Source organism: Pseudopipra pipra, chromosome 1 (assembly GCF_036250125.1).
Source record: "Pseudopipra pipra isolate bDixPip1 chromosome 1, bDixPip1.hap1, whole genome shotgun sequence".
NCBI classification, from domain to species: domain Eukaryota; kingdom Metazoa; phylum Chordata; class Aves; order Passeriformes; family Pipridae; genus Pseudopipra; species Pseudopipra pipra.
The window spans coordinates 49,639,268-49,662,859 of record NC_087549.1 but is presented as its reverse complement, the minus strand read 5'-3'; the positions used below and the strand labels follow the sequence as shown (position 1 = coordinate 49,662,859).

Below are 23,592 nucleotides of genomic sequence, written 5' to 3'. Positions count from 1 at the left end.
GATCTTTTACATCAAAGCACAAACTAAAAAACTACTGTAAATTGTTCAGCACTCTGGAGATGAGAAAGAACTACAGACAAAGTTTTCCCCACTTTGTTTCTGATACCAGTTTTGTATCAATCATCTAATAGCAATAGAAACATTTAACCAACAATCACTATCCTTAATTTATTTACAAATATTTGAATATAGGCAAGAGTCATGGATGTGCTCAATTCTTCTATTTCTAAACAGTATTTTCTAATGGGCATTTTTGCTCATTTAAGAAACTTCAAAAGCACGGTCAGGTAGATTAATTCATTTCATAGATACGAAGTCTGAGAAAACTGAGGAACTTAACTCCATTTACTCCAACTTCTCAGCAAGCTAGCTAGTTCTTTCAACTTCAAAGACTGAATTCTTAAACCTTAGGGTGGTGGCATGCACAAAAATGAGATTATACGAGTCAATGGGACTGAATGTACCTGCAAGCGCTTTGCTTCTGACATCCACTACACTAAATGTGCCCCAAGGAGAAATCTTGCTTCCCAGCAAAAAGCTCCTCATGGCCTCATTGCTTAGGACTTTACAGTATGTCCAAATTGCTTAGCATTTTGTCTGCTTTTTCTCCAGACTTCAAAAGGTGCTCTCATGGCCTTAAGACATAGTTATTTTAGGGGTTCGTCTCCACTTCAAAGCATCCAAAACAATGAGGACTCTGCTGTAGCCCATTAAAGTAGAATGAAACACGTGGCAAAAGGCATGGCAGAAGGGTATGTGGAGGTGTTTGAGGGAAAAAAGGCCATTACAGCTGACAGTGATGCACCAGGAAGCTAAATCTGATTAGTTTTACTGTAACAGCTACACGGCATATACTTGAATAATTGCACCGGGTCCATTTCAGATTGAGGCAGCTCTTTCATTTCAAGACATGGCTGGAAAGAACTAATGCACATAACCCACATTGGATAATTATGTATCAATTATCAAGTCACATTAAAACTGATGCTTGCAAACATCTTTGATTTAGGGGGCCATATTCAGTTGTTCTAGCTTCTGTAAAATCAGTTAGATAGGAAAACTAATTGTAGCATCAACAAAGGATGTATGAACAGCTTTAACAGGAAGGAGGCCAATGGCTGAGAACAAAAAGGAAGTAATTCATAATTAGCTGACTTTGTTAGTAGCCCACTTTTAACTAAAATCTTTCAAATCATCAACTTACGCCAGTTGCCTTGTCCAAAGGTGAAAGTAGTTTTTCAAGTACTGCATGTGATCTGGTTGTACACCTGTAATGACAACTGCTGTAAAACTCTCTTTATCCCTTTCTTCTAATATTAGATTATGAAGAAATCTTTCATCATCACTTGTGATGTGAGTAGAGTCAGATGGCTACAAAAAGAGTAAAATAATAAAAGCAGGAATGTAAACTGAATTTCTGAACTCCCATCAGCTTTGAAAGAGATTAAAAATCATAACAGGAAAGTAAAACAGAACATATGATGCTAAATATCAAAAAAGATAAAAGCTTAAAATAAAAGTTTCCAAACTAAAGTCAACAAGCTGAGAATGTGACATCCCTGATCCAGTTAATTTTCAACTCACATCACAGCATTTGAAGTGTTCAGTCTAGAAATGGATTTAATCATGTTTAATGTGACACTGTGGGATATCCATGTTCTCATCCATCAAATGGGACTATTATGTGTATAACACATCAAGTCTTTTTTAAGAAAACAAAGCCAGAAAAAAATTATTTGCTTTTAAAGCAGGTTGCTTTCTATAACAAAAACTGAAGTGGAAGAAACACACTTTTGCTGTAAAAAAGAAATGGTGAATTTCCAGATGAAATATCCAGTAGTATCTCACAGAAACAGAAATTCTCAATTATGGAAGCTACTAGTTATCTTTTCCTGGATGGATGCACTTTACTCTTATGACAGGTTTCTAAGCTGCACAAAATCACAGTGGCTGATGTCATGCTTCATGCTGGACCAATGGATACTCCTTTACATTTGCTACATACAGAAAAGAAGCTATTTTTAAAACAAAGATTGAGATCTTTATAGTCATTGCAAACAATTGGTACAGCCGAGAAGATAAGCTGTAGCAAATGCAGCTTCATGCCTCATTTTGCAGGAAAGCAGGCAAAACCCACATCACTAAGTCATGAAAGGAGACATGTCTTACCTGCCCATAGGTGGTGAAATAATTAATCAAGGGTGTTCTATTAAGACTTACTTTTCTCAGGGATTTAAAGACCTCTCCTTAACCAAGAGAATAAACTACCATGGCACTTTCCCCTACATTCTTAGCATCCATCTCAACTAGAAAAGTACTATTTACTTATTGGCAATATTAAATGGTCCAGGGAAGTGAGTGCAGTAAAGATAGGTGCCTATTATCCCTTGAGAGAAGATGATCAGCTGAGGTGCCATCAACGCCACTTCTCTTCAGTGTTCTGGCCTTGTTCTACAGTGCCTTATATTTGATATTGATTACATCTTGATTTCTTTGCAAAAGTAACTTTCTTTACCAACTCAATGTCTCAAAGACTCAATTATTCTTCTCACCCTAGTAATCCATTACAACTTCTATTTCTGCCATAGCATTCTCTTGTTCACCTATGTGCAGAGTAGATCATTTTTCATGTCATTGAAGAGACAAATTCACACACTTTATTTCACATTGCTATAATTAACTGGTCTAGGTGTTTCAATGATTGGCAAAAAAATTCCTAAACCTGAGTTATCTATCCATTACCTTCACATCTCATTTCTATTACTTGAGTTCTTCACATCATCTCTTCCCTCTTGGATAGTTACAAGTTATTTTTTTCCTCTAATAGAACTTTACTTACATTTTTTAACTGTGTCAACTTTAATTTTATATTATCACCACAACTTTTCCAACAGTTGATTGCACCACCTTCTTGTACCACCTTTAGTAGTATCTACACACTTCATTCAGCTACTTTCCTCCAACTTACACCTTTTTAATATTAAATGGGAGGGAAAGCATTTGTGTCCTCTACAAAAAAGCTGATTTTGTCTGCTTTTATTTCCAAAATAAAATAAAAGCAGACTATTTTATTTACAAAAATAGTGTCTATTTTTGTGACTCTACCTTCTCAACAATATTGTACAGAGATTAAAAACAAAACCCTGACAATTCATTTTTTGTTGCAAGTCACTGACCCAAGATTGGCATGATAAAAACCTTATTTATCTCCTGTTCCTTTCTCACCCATATAAAGGGCCAAGAACACTGATATATCCCATTTCATATGGGCTTAAGGTCTGACTACCTTGTCACACACAGCACCCACTCTGCCTCCCATCTGCACCCTTAGCTATATTCTTTGCCTTGCTCAAAAATATCCGAAGAACAGTTCTTTTCAGTCTTCCTCTTTATCTTACAGCTTTTTTGCTCAAGCTTTTCCTCTTCATGAAAAGCATCAGGACAGTTCATCTTAATTTTCAGCTGAATAGTTCACTTGTTTTACAAAATAATGAATATTTGTAAAACCACTGGGTTTTGTTGATCTGGCTCAACTTCTCTCCCAGAAGAAGTTAGTTCTTCTACAAATTTCTACATATGCAATTTGTTTCCCTAATTTATTCATTGCTATTTCAAAGAACACACATTTTCTTTATGTTTCATACATGACAAAAAAATTGCTGTGCTTAGAAAAGTATTTTTAAATATATAGCATTTCTGTCCCTTAATTTTAACAGACAAGAGAAAACAGAATCACGTAGAAATAAAGCCTTATGATACAGTGTCTTCAAGTTTCCCATTACTTCCTTTTACACTCCAGAGTGAAAATGATTCAATAAGATGAAGATACCCCCAGATAAGTATTACATAAATATTATATAGTTAAATCACGTTAACCTGGGAAAGGCTTTCAATTAAAAAGGAGAAAGTATTAAGGCTATTTACCTTTCTGTTTCGAATGAAACCAGTATATATTGCTTCTTTGTGTTTCTCCTTCTTTTCAAAATCCTCTTTAGAAAGGACAAGTTCATGAACATCCTGAGATTCTGCAGGTTTGCTTATCATCTGATTTTATTAAAGAAACAGCATTTAAAATCAAAATTAGACTTAAAATGAACATAATAAAATAGTTTAATGCTGTGATTAAAAGCTAGGGAATAACAATCTGATTATGTAAAAATGTTTTAAAATAAAGACTGACATTTACTTACTCTGGCAGACTGTCCAACGAAGAACACTGCTTGTTTGCCTCCAACTCCAAAATAAGAGATATCACTGTTTAAACTACGAGGCACTGGCAAAGGGCGTACATATCCTGAATGATCACTGAGAAAAAAAAAGTGCCCTTAATAAATTTTCTCAAGACAAAAGTAATGTAAAAAAACAATGAAACTTCTGATCTAAATAGCCTATATTAAATTCTTACTGCTTTCACCTTGTTAAAAAATCCTCAAATTTAGACCTATTAAAACTGTAATATTAAAATGTATGTGCCTTGGATTCCTGATGTATTCTTTCTGAAAGAATGATGACCAAGTAAGTATTTTCCTAAGTCCTCTTATAAAACATTTCTGTCCCTTCTCACAAACCAAATCTTATTCAAATGAAAATGCTTAGAAAGAAAGCCTGACCTTTCTGACAGCATCCTTTCATAAAAATACTTTTAAGTCAAAATGGGAAATAATGCCAACCAATTATTAAATGCAGGCTTGGAAAGACAGCATATGCTATCAGTAATTAAATTCCATGTCTCTTAAGTCAGCCTGAACAGTCTTACGTAGTTTAGGACAAACATCTATTTTTAAATAATAGCAGTCCTAAATGAAAAAAAGGTGTAGAGGTTAACCTGTTATAATCTGCACATACACTCCCTTTGAACAGTAGCAACCCACAGTTTAAACCTGTAGCTTTAGAATACTGTACTTTTCCACTGTTACTGAACTCACCTGCAGCAATTTCAAAAAGCAGTGAATTTCCTTACATATGACCCAGAACCACTTTTGATGCACTTATCTCCAGATGTTCGAAAGATTTTGCTATTCTATTTGGAGATGCTTCCAATGCAAAAAACCTTCCATTAACCACATTACCACTTTCCACTGCCCCATTACTTTTTACAGTAGTTACTCATATGAAAAGACTGAGGCTGTAATTCTCATCCTCACATTTACTATTCTATCTGAATATTCACACAGTACCATAAGATCAGAAGAGCAGTTTCATATTATGAAGCTTCTCTAACTTCCTACCTACAAAAAGTATAAATCTAATTATGTAATCATAAAATGACGGGTTTTAGCTAAGTGTTGGTATGGAGCTATGTCTTAAAAGGGTATTTTGTGAACCTTCGCAGAGTTTGTTAATGGTTGTAGAAATATTTAAAACTTTCTAACCTTTCAAAGTCACCTTGTCTTGTAAACTTTGACAATCTATATACAGCCCAGTTGTTAAGCTGTTTAGAAGTCATTCCACTTCCATTATCGATCACAGCAACAGCTGGTTTTCCTTGGGAATCATCAAATAACTGAGGGGAAAAAAACCAACACAACTCAACAAGGAGCACCAATAAAAAGGGATAACGTGAACTACACCTAAAAAAGGTAGAATATCTCCATCTTACCAATTTTATCTGTATGCTCCGAATACCGGTATTTCGGGATGTAGCTGACAGAGAATTATCAATCAACTCAGCAAGGGCAAATGCTAAAGAAATTGAAGAAACATAACCCTATTAAATAGGAGTCAGAAAACAGACACCCACTTACCTTACCTATTCACTTACCCTTAAGGAACACATTTCCATCCAGACTCTCTAAAGAGAAAGTTTTATTTCCTGCAATTTACAAGGTTCTTCAGAATGCTACAGTGCAAGGTGCAAGCTATACTGGCCATACACTTCAGACACGTAAAAGAAATCCCTTGAGTATTAGTACCATGCATCAACACTGAAGCATGTGGCATTTTCCCTCAAGTTGTTTTTGAAGTATAAAAACAGTTCTACATTTTTTTGCAACTTTCTTCATTGCCAACAACAGCAGTTGAGCATCAGTTATGTGATCCATACTTACTATTCCATATCAAAGAATAATGGTCCTTCAGCAACATGTGAAATTGGTTAAGCACAGTCTTAGATATGTGGCAAATAAGGAGCATCAGCTGCAGTACACTTACACAAACTCAAAACTGCTATTTGCTCTAACAGTCAATTCTAGTATAAAACAAACAAAAGTAGACAGTTTAACATAGCTAGCTTGCAAATTTGAATTTGTTGCAGAATTTCACAAAATACCTCAGTATGGTCTCCAAGAGCAAGAAATGGTAACACATTAGAAAAAATATATACCAGTAATGTCATTACAGAAGTGGATCTAAAAATTATTCTGTTTGTAGTCTTGATCATTGTAATCTCTTTATGATTGTAGAATTATGACCACAAGAAGACTTATGACCACCACAACTTTTGGGCCATTTTAAAAGCTTCTGTGGTAGCAATATGAATACATTCAGTGCACTCAGAGCACGAATCCTTTTTTTCTCTGTCACCTATTGCAGAGTACAGACAAGTTCAAGAACTGACATAAATGCATATGAAAAGTTTCTCATAAACACCTGAAGCTTGTTCACTCTTTAAGAGTGAATGACTTAAAACCACTGTAGCAAGCTGTTTTAGCAATAACACGACAGAGCAAAATACTGCAAAAAGTTTACCATTCCTTCAGTAGTAGAAAAGTTTGCTTTACTACTAAAACAAAAGAAAAATCAACCCACTTCAAAAAGACAACATTGACATTCCATCTTTAGATCACTTCTCTGATTCATCAATAAGTCTGTTTCAAGCTTTGGGGTAACTGTATTCACAGAGAGAAAACAGTAAATGTATGTTGGTGATACTGTCCAACAGACCAAACATAAGTTTAAAATTATTTTGAACTACAGCAAAATGTGAAGAAATTTTCATTATCTAGACCTGCAAACACTGACAGGCAAAGCCCAGTTAAACTTCACATTGTTCTTGCTTGCCCAGTGCTTCAGCCTGTCCAGGTCTCTTTCCAAGATAGCTCTCTCCTGATCTGTCTACCTCACCATCCAGTTTAGCATCATCAGCAACACCAATAAATTCACAACAGAGAAGTATCTCATTCTACTGCTTTTGTTCTTATTTTTCTTGTAGTTTCCATCATGTATGGAAAAACACAGCTTTTAACAAGTGAGTTCAGAGTCTAGGACAGAAGAGACCTTCAAAGATTATGTTGTTCCAACCCCTCGGACACGGACAAGGACATATTTCACTAGATCACATTGCTCAAAGCTCCATCCAACCTGACCTTGAACATTTCCAGGGATGAGGCAGCTACAGCTTCTCTGGGCAACCTGTTTCAGTGTCTCATCACCCTCACAGTAAAGAATTTCTTCCTTATGTTCCATCTATATCTACCCTCTTTCAGTTTAAAACCATTACGCCACGTCCTGTCACTACAGGTCTTGGTAAAAAGCATCCTCCCATTTTTCTTATAAGCATATTTTAAGTACTAGAAGGCTGCAATAAGGTCTCCACAAAGCCTTCTCTTCTCCAGGCTGAACAACCACAACTCTCAACATGTCTTCACAGGAGAGGTACTCCAGCTCTCTGATCATCTTTACGGCCCTCCTCGGACATGCTCTATTAGGTCCATGTCTGCCTTGTGCTAGGGGCCACAGAGGTGGATGAAAGTCCTCCAGGTGGATGTTTCACAAGAGCAGAGTACAGATGGAGGATTCATATCCCTCGACATGGTGGTCATACTACTTCTTACACAGCCCAGGATATGATTGGGTTTTTGTGTGCTGCAAGCACACATTGTTGGCTCACATCCAACTTTTTGATTGACTGGTATCCATTCCCTCAAGTGTCTATCAACTGCACCACTCAGCTTGGTGTTTTCTGCAAACTTGATGAGCTTGCACTCAATCCCACTACGTCATTAATAAAGATATTGAACAGTACCAGTACCAATAGAGACCCTTGAGGCACACCATGTGTTACTGATCTCTATTTGGACATTGAGCTGCTGACTGCAAGTCTTTGAATGTGGTCATTCAACCAACTTCTTACTCATTTAACAGTTCATCTGTCAAACCCATATCTCTCCAATTTTGCCACAAGGATGTTGTATGGGACTATCAAAGGCCTTACAGAACTCAAGACAGATGACATCAGTTTCTCATCCCTTACCCACCAATGATTTGCCCTTGGTGAAGCCATGTAGCCATGTTTGCTGTCTCTAACCACCTCCCTGTCAACCATATGCTTAGACACAGCTTTCAGGAGGATGCGTTGCATGACCTTACTGGGCACTGAGGTGAGGTTGAGTGGTTCATAGTTCCCACAGTACTCCTTTTTAAAAATGAGTGTGATGTTTCCCTTTTTCTAGCTACTGGAAATTTTGCCTGACTGTCAGGTCTTTTCAAATATCATTGAGAATGGCTTGCTGACTACATCTGACAGTTCTAGACCCTGGGAAGCATCTCATGGGATCCCATGGACTTGTACATTTAGGTTCCTCAGATGGTCTTGAACCTGATCTTCTCCGCTGATGAATGGGAATATCCTTCCCCCAGTCCCTGCCTTTAGATTCAGGGACTCAAGAATTGTGGGAGGAGCAATCGAAAGTGAAAACACAGGCAAAAAAATACTTCAGTTTTCTCCATGCCAGTTGCCACTAGACCCCTCCACCCCACATTTCATTTATTGAGGGTACAATTTCTTTTGTCATCATTTTTTAATGTATCTGTAGAAATCCTTATCATTCTTTTCACATTCCTTGTCAAATTTAGCTCTACCTGTGCCTTAGCTTTTCTGATCCCATCCCCACATTCCCAGGAAGTATCCCTGTATTATTCCCAGTATTCATGTCTCTGCTTCCACTGTCTATGCATTTCCCTCTTGTGTTTTAGTTTGACCAGAAGGTCTTTACTCAGACATACTAGTCTTCCTTGCCTGATTTCTTGCACATGAAAATCAACAGTTCCTGTGCTCAAAGAGAAAAAGTCTTTAAATAGCTGCTCTCTCTCTTCTACTCCTTTATCCCCAAGGGCTGTTTCCCAGTGTGTCCCATCCACCCCGCCCTTAAGCAACTGAAAGTTCGCTTTCCTAAGGTTTAGAGTCCTGACTATACTTTTCACCTAGCCTATATTCATTGAGATCATGAATTCCACCAGGGTGTGATCAGTACAGATCAGGCTACTACCCATCTAGACCCTTCCAGTAGGTTCCTCTGTGCTGGTGAGCAACAGGTCCACTAATGGCTGCTGGCAAGAACAAAGCACAGATCTCAACAGAATGCTTTGGGTGGTCTAATACAGTAATTCCTGTGCACAGGGATACACACACATCATTGATCAAACTATCAGTGCACTTTGAGCACAGTACGCCCAAACCTGAACCAAAACAGTGTCTTCATTGCAGCAGGGAACAAATGAAGCGCAGAAAGAGGAAAGGGGGAAAAGGAGACTGGTCCTTAAAAATATATTTGCTATTTATAGATGTCAATATTGTTTTAAAACAGAAATCACAGTGGGAATGGTATCATGCTTGAGTCTTGATAGTTGCATTTTTTTCTGCACAATTTTGAACCTGCGGTACCTAAGAAGTACATACTTAAAAAGTAATCATAGCCACAGACAGAATTTTCACAGAAGCCATAAACAGAAATTATTTTTTTCAATAAAACAATACAAAATGCTGGTTACATATTTAATACACCAGTTAGATAAAAACTAATTAAAGTAGCATCTTTTAAAATGAATACTTGCTCTTGTTGGTAAGTTAAGCCCTGTAGAACCCCCGATGGGAGGGCACACAAAATTCTACTGTAACTCATAGAAAAACTATTCACCAAATTCAAACACAAAGTTTCTTTTGTTTAGTATAGGAGACAAAAACCTGATAACACAAATGCTCCCTGTCTGGATGACATCCACAAGATTATTCAGGCTACAGTTATTTTACTTCTAAAATATTCAAACTTCTTTGAGAAGTATTTGAGGAGATACTTTTATAAATCTGGATTATTACGTGGCCACTTTAATTCACTTTTAAAAGAAAAATTTGCATGAGGAACAACGGTTTTTTTACAGTTAAGACTTTTTTTTCACCAGCTATAACTAAAAGTTAAAAGTTAAACTAAATTTAACTCTTAGTTATAACCACATTATATTCATATGAACACCATTTAAACACGATTATCTTGGCAGCTACTTACGCAAAGGATTTTGCCCTTCGCTGGCATAGTACTCGTACATGCCACTTTTGACAAGTGTATCATAGTGGGGCAGGAAGTCAATTCGTTCCTTGGTTGCCAAAAGCAACATTTGATCAACTGACTGCAGCAGATATAAAGTGACTCCATCTTGAACAAGTTCACCTGCAATGAAAATGAAATACAAGGTTATATTGAAGAGCACTACAAATTCTGCTCTCAAAACCAGTACCAGTTTACCCTCAGGTAATCTCTAATCTTAAGCATTGCCTGCTCAGCATTTAGCAACAACATTTAATTTAATATCTTTTCACGTTTCCAAGCTTAATAATGCAGGTTTTCTCAGGTGATAGCTACATACATGCCATTTTTCCCTATCATTTACAGAATTTGTAATGGACAGTAAAAAAATTACTTAGCATAACTGTCCATCATACTAGCAAGTAGTTGTCAAAAACTTGCTTGTGAAAGTCACCTTTGTAACAATTCTTGGCAAACTATTACAGGACTTGTACTTTCAGTTCACTATTGCATTATTTCGTGTCATAGAGCATTAACAATCATCATGTGATCTTGACAATCAATATAAGAAATAGCTGTAATTATTTTGCCATCTAAGATACTTACTGAAGTTGTCTTCTGTAATTTCCTTCCTATTTGTTGTGGTGATAACAAACTTTTCATCAGTAGCTATGCCAAATGCCTATAAAAATTGGAGGGTATTCAGTTATCAAAACTAAGTACTCCAAAAAGATTCAGAGAAATTAAAACAAACAAATAATAAAAAAAGGTGATCTATTTACTTTGTCACAAACTACTGAGAAGTGATCAAATACTTCTCCTGTACTAACTCCTAGAACACAGTTCAAATCCAGAACTTAACTTCATTTGCCTTCTCAGCTTAGCCAAATCTGTCTGTACTAGAGTTGTTTGTTTTTTCACCTGCTTAAAATATGCTCTAGTGAGCAATAGCAATTGTCAGAAGGAGGAAATGTCTTACAGGTAATCACCTTGGGGGCTGAAGAACAAGAATGAACAGCTCTACTTCAGGCTGCACCTACAACAGCAATAGTTATGACCTAGAGGGTGTCCCATATTTAACTGCACTGTTTTGAGATACTAAACCAACCTAGTATTTCTTAACACTGGATACATATTAAAGTCTTTGTTCTTCAATTATATCATACATTTAAAAAAATAATAGATTTCTTTCAGAAAAATTCTTTACCACTAAAACACTGAAGTTTATTCTTCTGAACCTAAACAATATTTGCCACTTTGATGCCTCCAAATTTTGAATATGTTACTGTAGCTTTTGACTTTTTATCCTGCTTTCTACATGCATTTAAATGCCTCTGCATTTGCCCCTATTTTTGCACCCTGATGTTCAACATTAATCTCTTTCTCAAAACAATAAACTAAATATCTGTATTTTCTCCTGTCTTTCCGAGCCTTTGAAACTCAAGAAAAAGTCAGATCTAGTCTCGTTAAACTCCATCAACCCATTCAGTCCTACAGTCACAGCTCAGACAGGTGCTTTATGCACTTTTAGATATTCTTCCCTGAAACTCTGGCATTCTCTGCAGCAGTTTGCCCTCATCATTTCCCATACCTCTTTCTTTCCATCCCTAGTACTCTGACTCATGAAAATACTTTTAAAACACTGCTTGAGGTTCCTTTAGAAGCCTGCTTTTCATACTTCAGTTACTCTTTCCCCAACGGTGACCATGTTAAAAATATATTTATTATCCATCAGCAAAATTAGCAAAATTGTCAAATTTATCATAGCACTTGGTGCAAGTGAAACAGAGATGATACAAAGAGACTGATGTTCAGACTAAAGAACCTGGAGTAATTACATTTTTTAACTCTTCTACATTCAGATCACTTGAAGTCAACCTCTCACATTACACAAATTTCCACATGAAAAATATGCATAGGAAGAAATATTAAATTGCTCAGAGCAAGGAAAGTAAGCAACAAAGGATATGGATACTAGAAAACTAACATTCTACTGTGCCATTCGAGGTCAGTGGTTAATATAGAATAACTGTAGAGTTTTACATTGAAAGCACAGATAAGCATCTTTCCCTCTGGTTGTAATTACAGTTTTCCTATTTTCTCAACCACTCAAAAGCTCTTCTGCTCTCAAAACCTTATGAAGAGTGCAGCATTTAAGGCAGCAAGAAGCTAGGAGGGGTAGTGCTTGCACAAGACAGCCGCCTGCTGCCCAAACAGGGGCAGCCTCCTCCTGGTCCTCTCCCCTATTCCATAGGCGAGCCTCACAGGCAGAGCTACACTTCTATTTCTTGGGTGAGCTCAGCAGCTCTTGGGTGTCCACTGGCAGCAGGCCCTTTCCACCTCACTCCAAATGCTTCTCATTTCATGGTAAGCTACTAGGCAGGTTCATGGACTGAGTTTGGCAGTTCTAGCTGCAGATAATCTGTTTTTCTTGTCCAAGCCATAATTTAAGAGGCCGTCCACTTTGCAAGCTTTGGCCAACTTAGAAGATTTCTCAGTTTGAATGCTTCACTTCTATATAAGACCTACTTCTATTTCCTCTTTCCCTCTGACCTACACCCTTAGCTATCCCAGCCCCTGTCCCTTCCCACTATGCCGTGTAGCAGTGAGATGGCTGCACAGCTTTCCCATTATGTGGATATGGTCTCCAGGAAGATGAGCTGGTCATTGTTGAATTAAAGTGAATCTACTGGGTAATTTACTTGCACAGTTGATGATGTTTCACTTGATTCTGATAAACAACGTTTGGGCAAATGTTTCATTTCTCGATAAGATTTGTGCATGTAAGAGACAACATGATATCTTCTGTTGACTTTGTAAGAAGCTCAGGTTTACCTGCTGAGCTCTTTTCAGCCTAGCATTGTGCCCTTTTCCAAATAAGCACTGACAATGCACAAAACTTGATAAAATTCACTAAATTCACAGTACATTCAGATTCTTAATCTTGGTTATTCTATGATCACTGTCTAGACACATGACCACAAGCTAGCTTTTCGTGTCACCAACATCTTGAAGAGCACAATACAATCACTATACTCAGAAATGCTTCTGCACATTCACGATGAAAGCATGTTTGGAGGTTACTGTGTTAAAACAGCTAAGTAGAAAGATTTTATCTGTTTGGATAGAAAAGACTTCAAGGAAAAAAGAGACAACCTTCAAATTAATCCCCAAGCTAGGAGAGGTAGATGTGTGAAAAGGCAGGGATCCCTAAGCTATTGGTTACATATGATCACTACATGCAAACACAAGAGTTAAAATGTTACAAAGATTAACAGCTACGTGCATACAGAAGAGGAAGAAGGCCAACTAAAACCTAAGAAGTATAATTATATCAATGAATCAAAATTTGAATATTCTGGGAAAACAACCATAGCTGTTGACTAAAAGCCAAACTGGTTGCTAAACCACACTGAGAGTACGCTGCAGGGCGTTGATGCCAGAAAGCTGTAGGGGTGACCAGTGCGAGAGGAGGCCATCAACTCTCCTGAGCCAGTCATGACCAGTGCCAGATGGCTCTCAAACTACACATCCAAATTTCAACCAGAAGGGCACATGATGCTCCTGCTCAAACTTATCAGGGTAGAAACAGAAGAGACAAATGAGAAAGAATAGAGGAGATGCAGAGGACACATTGCTAGGGACCTCCATGTTCTCCACACCAGAGCAGGGATGGCCCCGAAGGCAGTGAGGCCCATGGAGGACCCATGTCAGGGCAGGCAATTTCCCTTCTCTGTCTTCCTACTCTCACAAGGTTGTGGCCTATGGACAACCTTCCATAGTGGAAAAAAAACCAGTAAAAAGCATGGAGGAGGAGAAGCAGAATAAAGCCCTGTAAATGGCCCTGACCTCTCACATCACCTGTTGCATCACCAAAGGAATTAGGATTGACCAAGCATTGTGTATTGGGAAAACAAGGGTAGCTTAGGCTAGGAAGGGGGAAAAAAAAGGTTTATGACAGAAGATGAGCTTGGAGAAGAAGAAGGAAGAGCATTTACCTAAGTGTTTAATTGCCCCCCTCAATCAATAAGCAAAAAATTGTGTTAATTGGCAGTAAGTCAAATTAAGAAAAAAAAATCCCTGAGTCAAGCCTGTTTTACACATGGCAGGATACCAGTCCTTACACCCATGGAATGGTACCTAAGGAAAAAAAGCTGTCTTTGTACAAACAAAAGAAATGCACTCTTTATAAGCTTGGAGGTTCAGTCTGGAGTGTCATCTATGCTTCATGCTAAATAAATAAAGCTAATAGCTCTTAATTTGTTGGTAGCTATTTATGACATGAGATTAGTATACTGCTAAAAAAGTTTGAGACAGCCACATGAATGCCCCATGCCCAACAAGCCCTCAGCAGAACAATTTATAGGTAAGACACATGAAAGTGTGAGTGAAGTGTGATCTCTCTAACCCTTTAATCTGAATCAAGAAGCAAGGTTCAATTTATGTACTTGCTTCAGTCACAGGTTTTCTTTACAAGCTAAAAAGAAAGCCAAACTCAAAACAAAACACAAACCCACAAATCACAGATAACTCCTCAGCAGCAAAGCCTCCTTCAAATAGACCTCCATTTCTTTTCTCTTCCACATATTAGTACATAAGCACAAAACCAACTTTTGTTGCTACTTTATTTGCACCTGCACAGCAAGGCTTACCTGGCTACTAAGCCAACTAAAACACTTAACATGAAGTTAACATAGACTTCACCTCTAGATTTACTATCTGCCTTGGAAAAGGTGTTCAACAAGCGAATATTTAGCTTTTTGTGTATCGCCACAGTTTGCAGGCACATGAGTAGGCTTGCAGTGGTAAGTGAAGGAGAAATAACATGCTGTAAACACAGAATCATTGGTCTGCTTCTTCTGGTCCTACAGTCTATTACCACAGAATAATAATTTCTGGTGGTGACTTTTCAAACTGAAGGAATGGAACACTCCATTAAGACAGAGGTCAAACAGTGAAATCAAAACTACAGTATCTTTATAGAAGACATTTAACCCCTCGCAATCCAAACTTTTCCAAAACAAAGTTGTTTCCTACAATAAGCAACTTCTGCACCCTTAAAATGCTGTCTCCTTCTACAGTAACCGACCTAAGCAGGCAGATGCATAGGAATGATGTGAAGAACTGATCCCAGAGCTTGATGATGTAGCCAAAGGATAACAGAAACTTAAGTCACAGTTATCTTCCTCCAAGAGGCCAGAAGTATTTTTCTGGCTAAGAGAACTGTACTGCCAACACAAAACTCCTAAAGGGGACCTGAATTGTATCAGTTAAATGTAAAGAAATCTCGCAACGTCATTTTCAATGCTGTCCTTCATAGACAGTTACTTAGCTACCCAACATTACAAAAAAACAATACAGCTTTTTTCAGTATTTCACATTGATCAAGCAGCTCCTTTGCAGAAACTTGTTCTGGAATCTGGAAAAATGAAGCCAATTCAAACTCTGAGAGGCCTGTAGCCTTATGTAACTTTGCATGGGATTAACTAAATATCCCACACTATTTGCCAGGTTGCCATCTGAACAACACATATTTATCAGTTAGCTATCCCACTTTATGCCACATCAAAAAGAGTTACCAGTCCAAATTGAGAGATTTTATATAGCAACAAATGGATGAAATGGTAGTATGCATTTACAGAAAAGGATTTCACTCTCAAATCACAGACTTTCAAACCAAGAACTGTCTTTCAGTAATGCTTATGGACACTGAGATATCTGTATCATCTCTCAATTATTCATACAACCAGATATATTAAGGTAATTAATAAATACAGAATTATTCAACTTACAAATACAAAAACTAAGATATAAAAAGTTTAAGTGGAGACAAAGACCTTGCTGGAAGTCAGTTGGAACAACTGTACTGAATCTAATCAAATAAACTTTTCCAGTCCACTCTTAGGTCAATTAGACACTCTGCTGAGAATCTGTTATCAAGGATCTGGGGCTAAGCACTCATGGTAGCAAGGCAAGTATGATAACAATCATCTCTAATCATAACACGATTGATCTTCATGAATATCTGAACAAAAACTTAATATATAACATCTTGGACACCAACAAAAAGGGGATCCAAAAGTCTCTAAAAAAGTAGTTGAAATAAAAAAAAAAAAGACAGAAATTATTTCTAAGCATTTCATGGAGCTCAAAACAAAAAGTTGCGTGTTACAGAAATAGAAGAACACACAGAACCAGTATCTTCTGGGCAGATGGTCACTAGAGACAACCTACAGACAAAAACTATCAGTGAACACCAATGTTCTATAACATTTTTCAACCATCCTTTATTGACAGAGCCACCTCCATCTAAAGATCAAATTACAGCATTTGCAGAACTTGAGGGGCCTTGTCCTCTGTCCTACTTAAAAGTTTCACTACTATAAGAAGCTCCATTGATATGCTTCTAAATATTTACAAAAAGTAATCAATGAAAGATGTTAAGAAGTGAACAGATGGTTCAAAAGAATCACTTAGAACATTGCTATGTAATAGATCCAGTAATATAATAAAATTTTATGAGGTACCTTAAAGCTTTACCATATTTTTTTTTGAAAACCAGAGAGAAAAAGAAGAGAGGGAAATTGCATGACAGTAGACAGCTACAGAAGCCGCAAGCATATATCTATAAAATTTTGTCCAGAACAGTTGTTAACTCAGACATCTTTTCAAGATTTGCAACATATAACTAGCAGAAAGAAGCCTGGGACCCCAGAATGTCTGCAAAGAGCTGTGCTGTCATTACTAGACTTAGAATAAGTCTAGACAACCATAATAACTTCCATGAGACCTTCACAAACTGTTGTGTCTAAAAGCACAATCAGAAATGTTCATGAGTGTAGCTATCAGCCAAAATTTTGACATCAACTCAGTTTAAGCTTCCACCACCAAAATACTTTGTATGGCACCACTTGTTAAAGTAACAAGAATTCAGAATTTTGCTCTTCAAAAGCAAAAAGTACTCAGTCGCATCTAAAAGCTTCACTTGGGTAACTAATCCTAAAGAGTGCAGATATTCTGCATCTGACTGTATTGCCAACACTCAAATTTGACCAAGAACTTAAAGGCCACGCAGCTTTCCAAATCAGTCACCACACCATAAAGCAGTATCTAAGTGTACCAAGGTATGCAAACTGCATCCTTCTTCCCACCAAAACATCCGCAGAGATGCTATACACAAGAATTTCAGTGAAGTCTGAAATACAATGTGATAGTTTTGGAAAAAACTTACAATGTTGCTGCATCTTATATATATCTTATAGTACCTGCAACAGTTTCTTTAAAAATCAAGGAAAAATTTGCTTTGTGTATGCACAGTACGTTTAAAATGTATCTATTTTTAATTTCTGGTTATACAGAATTGCTAAAATTGAGTAAACAAATATAGGCTTTATAATACAAAAATATAATTATTTTAAGATGGACTGATTTCATCGTTAGGAATGGAAGTACTTCTACTGAGTGTTTATCAGAATGATGTTTTAGTCAGTAATCTAAATACCTCTAAATACACCTAACAGTTACTCTTTGGTGATACAAATTTTGCAGAAGTTGCTAATATTTTTCCTTTAATTCCAGATAATTTAATTATACATTATTTATTAGGCATTGGTAAGCAAATATTCACCAAAAATGTACACTTATTTCTCAAGTTTCTACTACACCTATGCTTATTGTCCCTACTGCATCTTAATGAATATCCTTTTTTGCCTCAGCTTATTGAGACACTGAAATTTATTTGTGTGGACTGGCAAAAAAAATCTATTTAAATAATAAGTAGACTGGTTAGGATATCATGATGATGATGATGATGATGTTGGTTAGGATATAATGGGAAGCTCAACATAAGATGTGACAAAAGATTAAAAGCAAAAAAAAAAATTGTTTTACTGCGATACCTGATTTTTGAGTATTTGCTTCAATTACAGATATTTACTTTCAATACAGATTACAGACCTATAATTTTTTCACACAAGGAGGTCACAGCAATGATGAAAACTTTCAAGAGAATTAAAGAAGCATCTACAGATGTATTCAGCTCCTATTTAAGTAGTAACACTAGTCTTAGTACATTTAACTCTCTTCAGACTGGTACTTCACCTCAAAGACTCTCAAAAAACCCTTCACATACAGCAAAACTTTTGGGCAGTTTTCAGCACAGACACCTTTCTGTGTCTAAGTGCTTGGAAGGATTCCTGACAGCTTAGCAACAAAATGAAGTGTTCCAGCTTCACTGCGCACCTGGACAACGTGAGCAAGGGATCTAAGATTAGCTGTCAACAGTTTAGCTCCATTCTACTCATCGCCAATACTTATTTTGAATTATATTCTAAATATCAAGACAAGCAGTGGGGCATTGATCTAACAGAAGACAACAGGACGGTGCACAAGCAATGGTATTGCCAAGAAGAGACAAAACACGGTATTTAATTCACTTATTCACCTTAAAACTTCATGGTTCTGCACACTGAAATTATATGACTGCTTCATATATGCTCAACAGAGCTCAAATGGAATAATCAGGCTAACATCACTTTAAATTAGGAGATTTCTGCTTAAGGATTGACCTTGTAAGGATGGAGAATGAAGACTATATATGCTTCAGCTTCTTTTATAAGATTTTTTTTCTAAATATTCCCCCAACACTGAGAATGAAAAGCTATATAAAACCAGTATATAAAGCCACATCCAACAACATTGCCACACATTAACTTGTTGTCAGGGGACGGTAAAAAAATATTTGCTTCAAATATACCGCAAAAGTTACAAAAATTAATAAAGAATATTTCAGTAATAATGGAGAAGTATTTTATACAACAACAGACAGCGAGGACATTCATCAGCTCCTAAACCAACCTCTCAAATGGCAGAATCTGCTCTTTTCTATACAAACAGGAAAATATCTTCTTTCTGCATTATGCAAAAACAATAAGTCTCAGAAGCAGAAGGCCAAGATCATGCCTTCATCACATACTGCAGTCAGGTTTAATTTCACATTTTTTTTCAAGATTTACCCTCTCCTTTGACTCCTACATATCCAGTTATATCCATAGGAATTCTCTTATTCCACAGGAAGATGTTCACAGCAGAAATAGTTTGCAAAGCCTAGCCATGATGATGATGATGATGATGATGATGATGATGATGATGATGATGATGATGATGATGATGATGAGTTCCAACAGCTTAATATTTCCAGCATCCTTGTCAGACATGACCAGCCCCATAGCCCAGACTAGCAGACTGGAAAACATCTATGCACCTTTGTTGGTACAGCAGCATCACTCAGTTGTATGACAAACTTCCAATGAAAGTCAATTTAAAGCTGAGCCTGTGTTGAGGCTGAGGCACCAGATACGGTAGATATGGGAACAACACTGTTGTGTTGTGTGTGTGTTGTGTGGCATTTTCCTTATCAAAGTCAGATCATCTCTAACAGCTTTAACTGGAGAAGGATGAATATAACAATCCACTTCATCTTAGTCTGAATCAACTGAGAATTTGCTTAACAAAAGAATCTTTCTTCCTGAACTTTCATCACTTCTCTGACACATTTTTAGCACCATGAAGTGAGGAAAGTCTGTCCCAGCCAGGTGAACCCATTTATCCATCACCTTTTTCATGAAAGTAATTAATTGCAACTTTCAAATTGGGGAACTTAGGAGTATAACACTCCAAGAAACACACACAATGCACAAAGCTTCCAGGGGCACTGAGATGCTAGAATGTTCTTCCAGAAGTCTAAGGAGAACCTGTACACTGTTGATGTGGGAGATATCAGATATCAAACTTCTCAGACCTCTGTCTGTCCACTTTTCACTGTACCAGCATTTACTGGTCATGTCAAACCACTTGTCTCAGCATCCTTTCAGAGTCAGATGATGAAAGCTCCAAGGTGCAGAGACTCACCACACTGAAACGAGCAGTAACAGACCCATCTCTGACTGCACTTACACACAGTCAACACATTATTGGAGAAGTCTTTTCTCCAAGTGAATGATGATTTGAGGATTTTGGTGCATAACTTCATAAGAGTACAGATTCTATTACCCAAAACAGCCACAGGACTGTTGACAGCTATTATGGTGTTAACACTGCAAAAAACTATACTTGAAAAATTTTATTTTCATGGGCATCAAATTCAAACACACCACGGTCGGCTTTGCAGCACCAGACTTTTCGAATGCTATGCTGCACATTGGAGCAGTCTGCCCAATGGCAAATTACTGCCTTCACAATGTCAATACACTTTTCAGACAACAAACCCCTGAAGCTGTTTGTACCCAAGATTTGTCACAGCTGGTGATGATGGCTTATTTCTGTATAAGACTGCAAATATCCTAAAAGCTCTGTGAACTACTGAACACCGGGAAGATGCATGGAAACACAAGTCACTTGAGTGCACAGCATATATATAAAAATCATGAAAACACTCTGTTGTATATAACAAATTGCAAATTAGTGTTAAACTCAGCCAATCAATTAATTACAAAAGAAAGAAAAAAACATGGGTTAATCATACACATATTTGCCTTGACTACTGAAAATATTATTCTGAAGTATTCTGGCAATTCATCTGCTATGTAGAGTTGTGATGGGATCCATTAAGAAAAGTCTTGGAGAAAATAATGTAATACTCATAATTTCTCATAGGAGATACAAACCTTTAGAAGCCCATGAACCCACTCCCACTGTCTAACTTCTCAGAATGTTACACTGCATGAAGTGTACTAATTCCTTTATTCCATTTCAATAGTTGTTTCTTCCAGTCTTCTGAACTTTAGTGGTGCTGATCAGACCAAGGAGTGTGCTAACACTCCATAGCCGGGTGACTTCTATGTATAGAATCATAAAGGTTGGAAAAAACCTCCATGATCATCAAGTCCAACCTTGAACAAATAAAATCACACTTACTAAACTATACCGCAAAAAGCCATGTCTACATGTTTTCTGAACACTTCCAGGGAAGGTGACTCCATCTTAAATAGCAGTACAGATTCAGTGCCTCTATCAGAATATGGATATGCCATTTTTGACACTGAAATAGATGAACTACGCAAGGAGCAGGTAATTATATGTGACAGCTATTCCCGCCGACATTGATAACCCAAAGTTTCCACTGCAGCAGGAAACTATTACATTAAACACTATATTATTTGTTCATTTATTATATTTATTTATTTACATTATTTAATAAATATGTTAATGTTATAATTTAAACATTCTATTTACATATTCTTGTCATTATATACATTGTATGTTATATTACTATACATGAAATTAATTATATGCATTACAGGTAGAATTATTACATAAAAGTTATACTTGTATAATATTATAGAAAAATATTCTATTTATTTAAATATAAAATAAAGATTTATTATATCCTATCTATATATGAACTATATAATTTGTACCCTAAAGAACAAAGTGCAAATTACACTGGATAAAGAAACTAAAATAAACGTTTTAACAGGCTAAATTATTGCAATCTACAGCTTATTTTCCCGGGGATTTCACAAGACAAAACATGCAGGCAGCTAACAGGTCTATGACATTTATTACTCCCTAAGAAAACGAAACCATTACAGAAGATGGGCGATGCCCACTGGTATCACCAGCAAACTACAGCAAACAGCCCGCAGGCAGAAAGGAATCTCCACCTCCAAGAGATCTGGAAAGGGAATAAGTTTCGTTTCGTTTCGCGAAACGAAGGGAAAGAAAACTGAAAGGACACCCGACAAAGCAATGGACCAGCCAGACAAAGTATTTTAAATGGCAGTCACCGCTGGGGGCTTCGGAGAGACAGTCACAGCGCTATGGACGGGAAACGATCGGCGTTTACCGCCAACACCTTGGACAGCACAAACAGAATCGCAGACTCAAGCTGGTCGGAAAAGACCTCTGAGATCACCGAGTCCCACCAGGGGCCGAGGAACACCGTCCCTCCTGGCAGCACCCTCCGAGGCGCAGCACCGCGCCCGCCGCCGCCGCTGCCCGCGCGGGGGCGCTCGGGGCCCGCCCGCCGCTTTCCCGCGGCTTTCTCGCCCGCCGCCAGGGGCTGCTCCCCGCGCGCCTCCCGCCGCCGCCCCGCTCCCTGAGGGAGAGGGGACACCGAGGGGGCAGCCGCCGGCTCTCCCCCACGCCCGCCCACCTGTGCCGGCAACAAAGTTGGCGGTGAGGCGGAGGGCGCGGCGGCCCCCCGGCAGGCGGCGGAGGCTGCGACGCCCCCGGCCGCCCCACGGTCCCCGCGCCGCCGGGAGCCTCGACGCCGCCGTGCCCGCCATCGCCCGCCCCGCCGCGTACCTGGCACACGGCGCTGCGGAAGGCGCGGTAGTTGTCCTTGCCGTAGCTGAGCACTTTCTCGTCCGGGTCTGCCTGCTCCCGGCGCCGGTCGAAGAGGAACACGGTGCGGTCCCCGTTGCCGCGAGGGGTCAGCAGCGCCGGCCTGCGCGGTGAGCGGCCGCCTCCCGCTGCCGCTGCCATGTTGGGGAGCCGAGCGGACGGAAACCGTCCCGCTGCGATGGCGGCGCCAGCGGCTCTCCCTGCCGCGCCCGCGAGCGCCCCCACCTGGCGCAGCGCAACCCGGCCGGGGAAGGAGGAGGCGGAGCCAGGCGGGAGGCCCGGGTAGGAGTCGCTGCGGAGGCCCGGAAGGGGAGGGAAACGGAGGGAAGGCGGCGGTGGCGGCGCTGCCCGCGGTTCGGGGTGGGGCCAGACGGGAGGGAGGGGCCTGGAACCGAAAGCGCCGCTTTGGCTCCGCGACCTCGGAACGATTTGGTGCCCTCTGCCCCGCGCCACTTCCGTTGCCGCCGCCGGGCGGGGCGGGAGCGGGGCGGGGTCGGCGCTGCTCCGCCCGGCGCGGCCGCGGGAGGCGCAGGCGGGTCGGGCGCTGGGACCGCGTGCCGCGACCGACCCGGCGCGCGGCGGCGCCGGCGGGGCCCCCGGAGCCCTCCTGTCAGCGGGACGGGCACGTCCCCGCCGCGCCCCGGGAGGCGGCTGTGCCGGGGAGAGGCTGGATCTTGCTGTGAGTGCGGCAGTTTGGCTTCAGCCCGGAGGCGTGAAGTCCCACTTCGTGTGCCTTAAACTAAATCCAGATCCCAACGTTGTTGTTTCACAGAATCGGTGAGGTCGGAAGGGATCACAGTGGGTCATCTGGTCCAACCTCCCTGCTCAATCTGGATCATCCCAGAGCACAAGGCACAGGATTCCATCCAGACAGTTCTGGAATACCTCAGTGAGGGAGACTCCACAACCTCTCTGGGCAGCCTGGTCCAATGGTTGGTCATCCACACAGTAAAGAAGTTCTTCCTCACATTCAGGTGGACATTCCTGTGAATAAGTTTCTACCTGTTGC

General features: G+C 39.2%; 1 protein-coding gene across 1 annotated transcript in view; it reads right to left on the bottom strand.

Moving 5' to 3' along the window:
* The window catches only part of SMCHD1 (structural maintenance of chromosomes flexible hinge domain containing 1), a 73,316-nt gene extending 50,592 nt beyond the window's left edge, over window positions 1–22,724 (bottom strand). Inside the window, exons 1-8 of the mRNA XM_064655889.1 lie at window positions 22,545–22,724; window positions 10,845–10,920; window positions 10,221–10,382; window positions 5,600–5,682; window positions 5,373–5,503; window positions 4,191–4,305; window positions 3,925–4,044; window positions 1,205–1,371 (exon numbers count right to left, since the gene is read on the bottom strand). Coding sequence (XP_064511959.1) covers window positions 1,205–1,371; window positions 3,925–4,044; window positions 4,191–4,305; window positions 5,373–5,503; window positions 5,600–5,682; window positions 10,221–10,382; window positions 10,845–10,920; window positions 22,545–22,724 — 1,034 coding nt within the window. The remainder of the gene's footprint in view (window positions 1–1,204; window positions 1,372–3,924; window positions 4,045–4,190; window positions 4,306–5,372; window positions 5,504–5,599; window positions 5,683–10,220; window positions 10,383–10,844; window positions 10,921–22,544) is intronic.
* Between the last annotated feature and the right edge of the window lie 868 nt (window positions 22,725–23,592).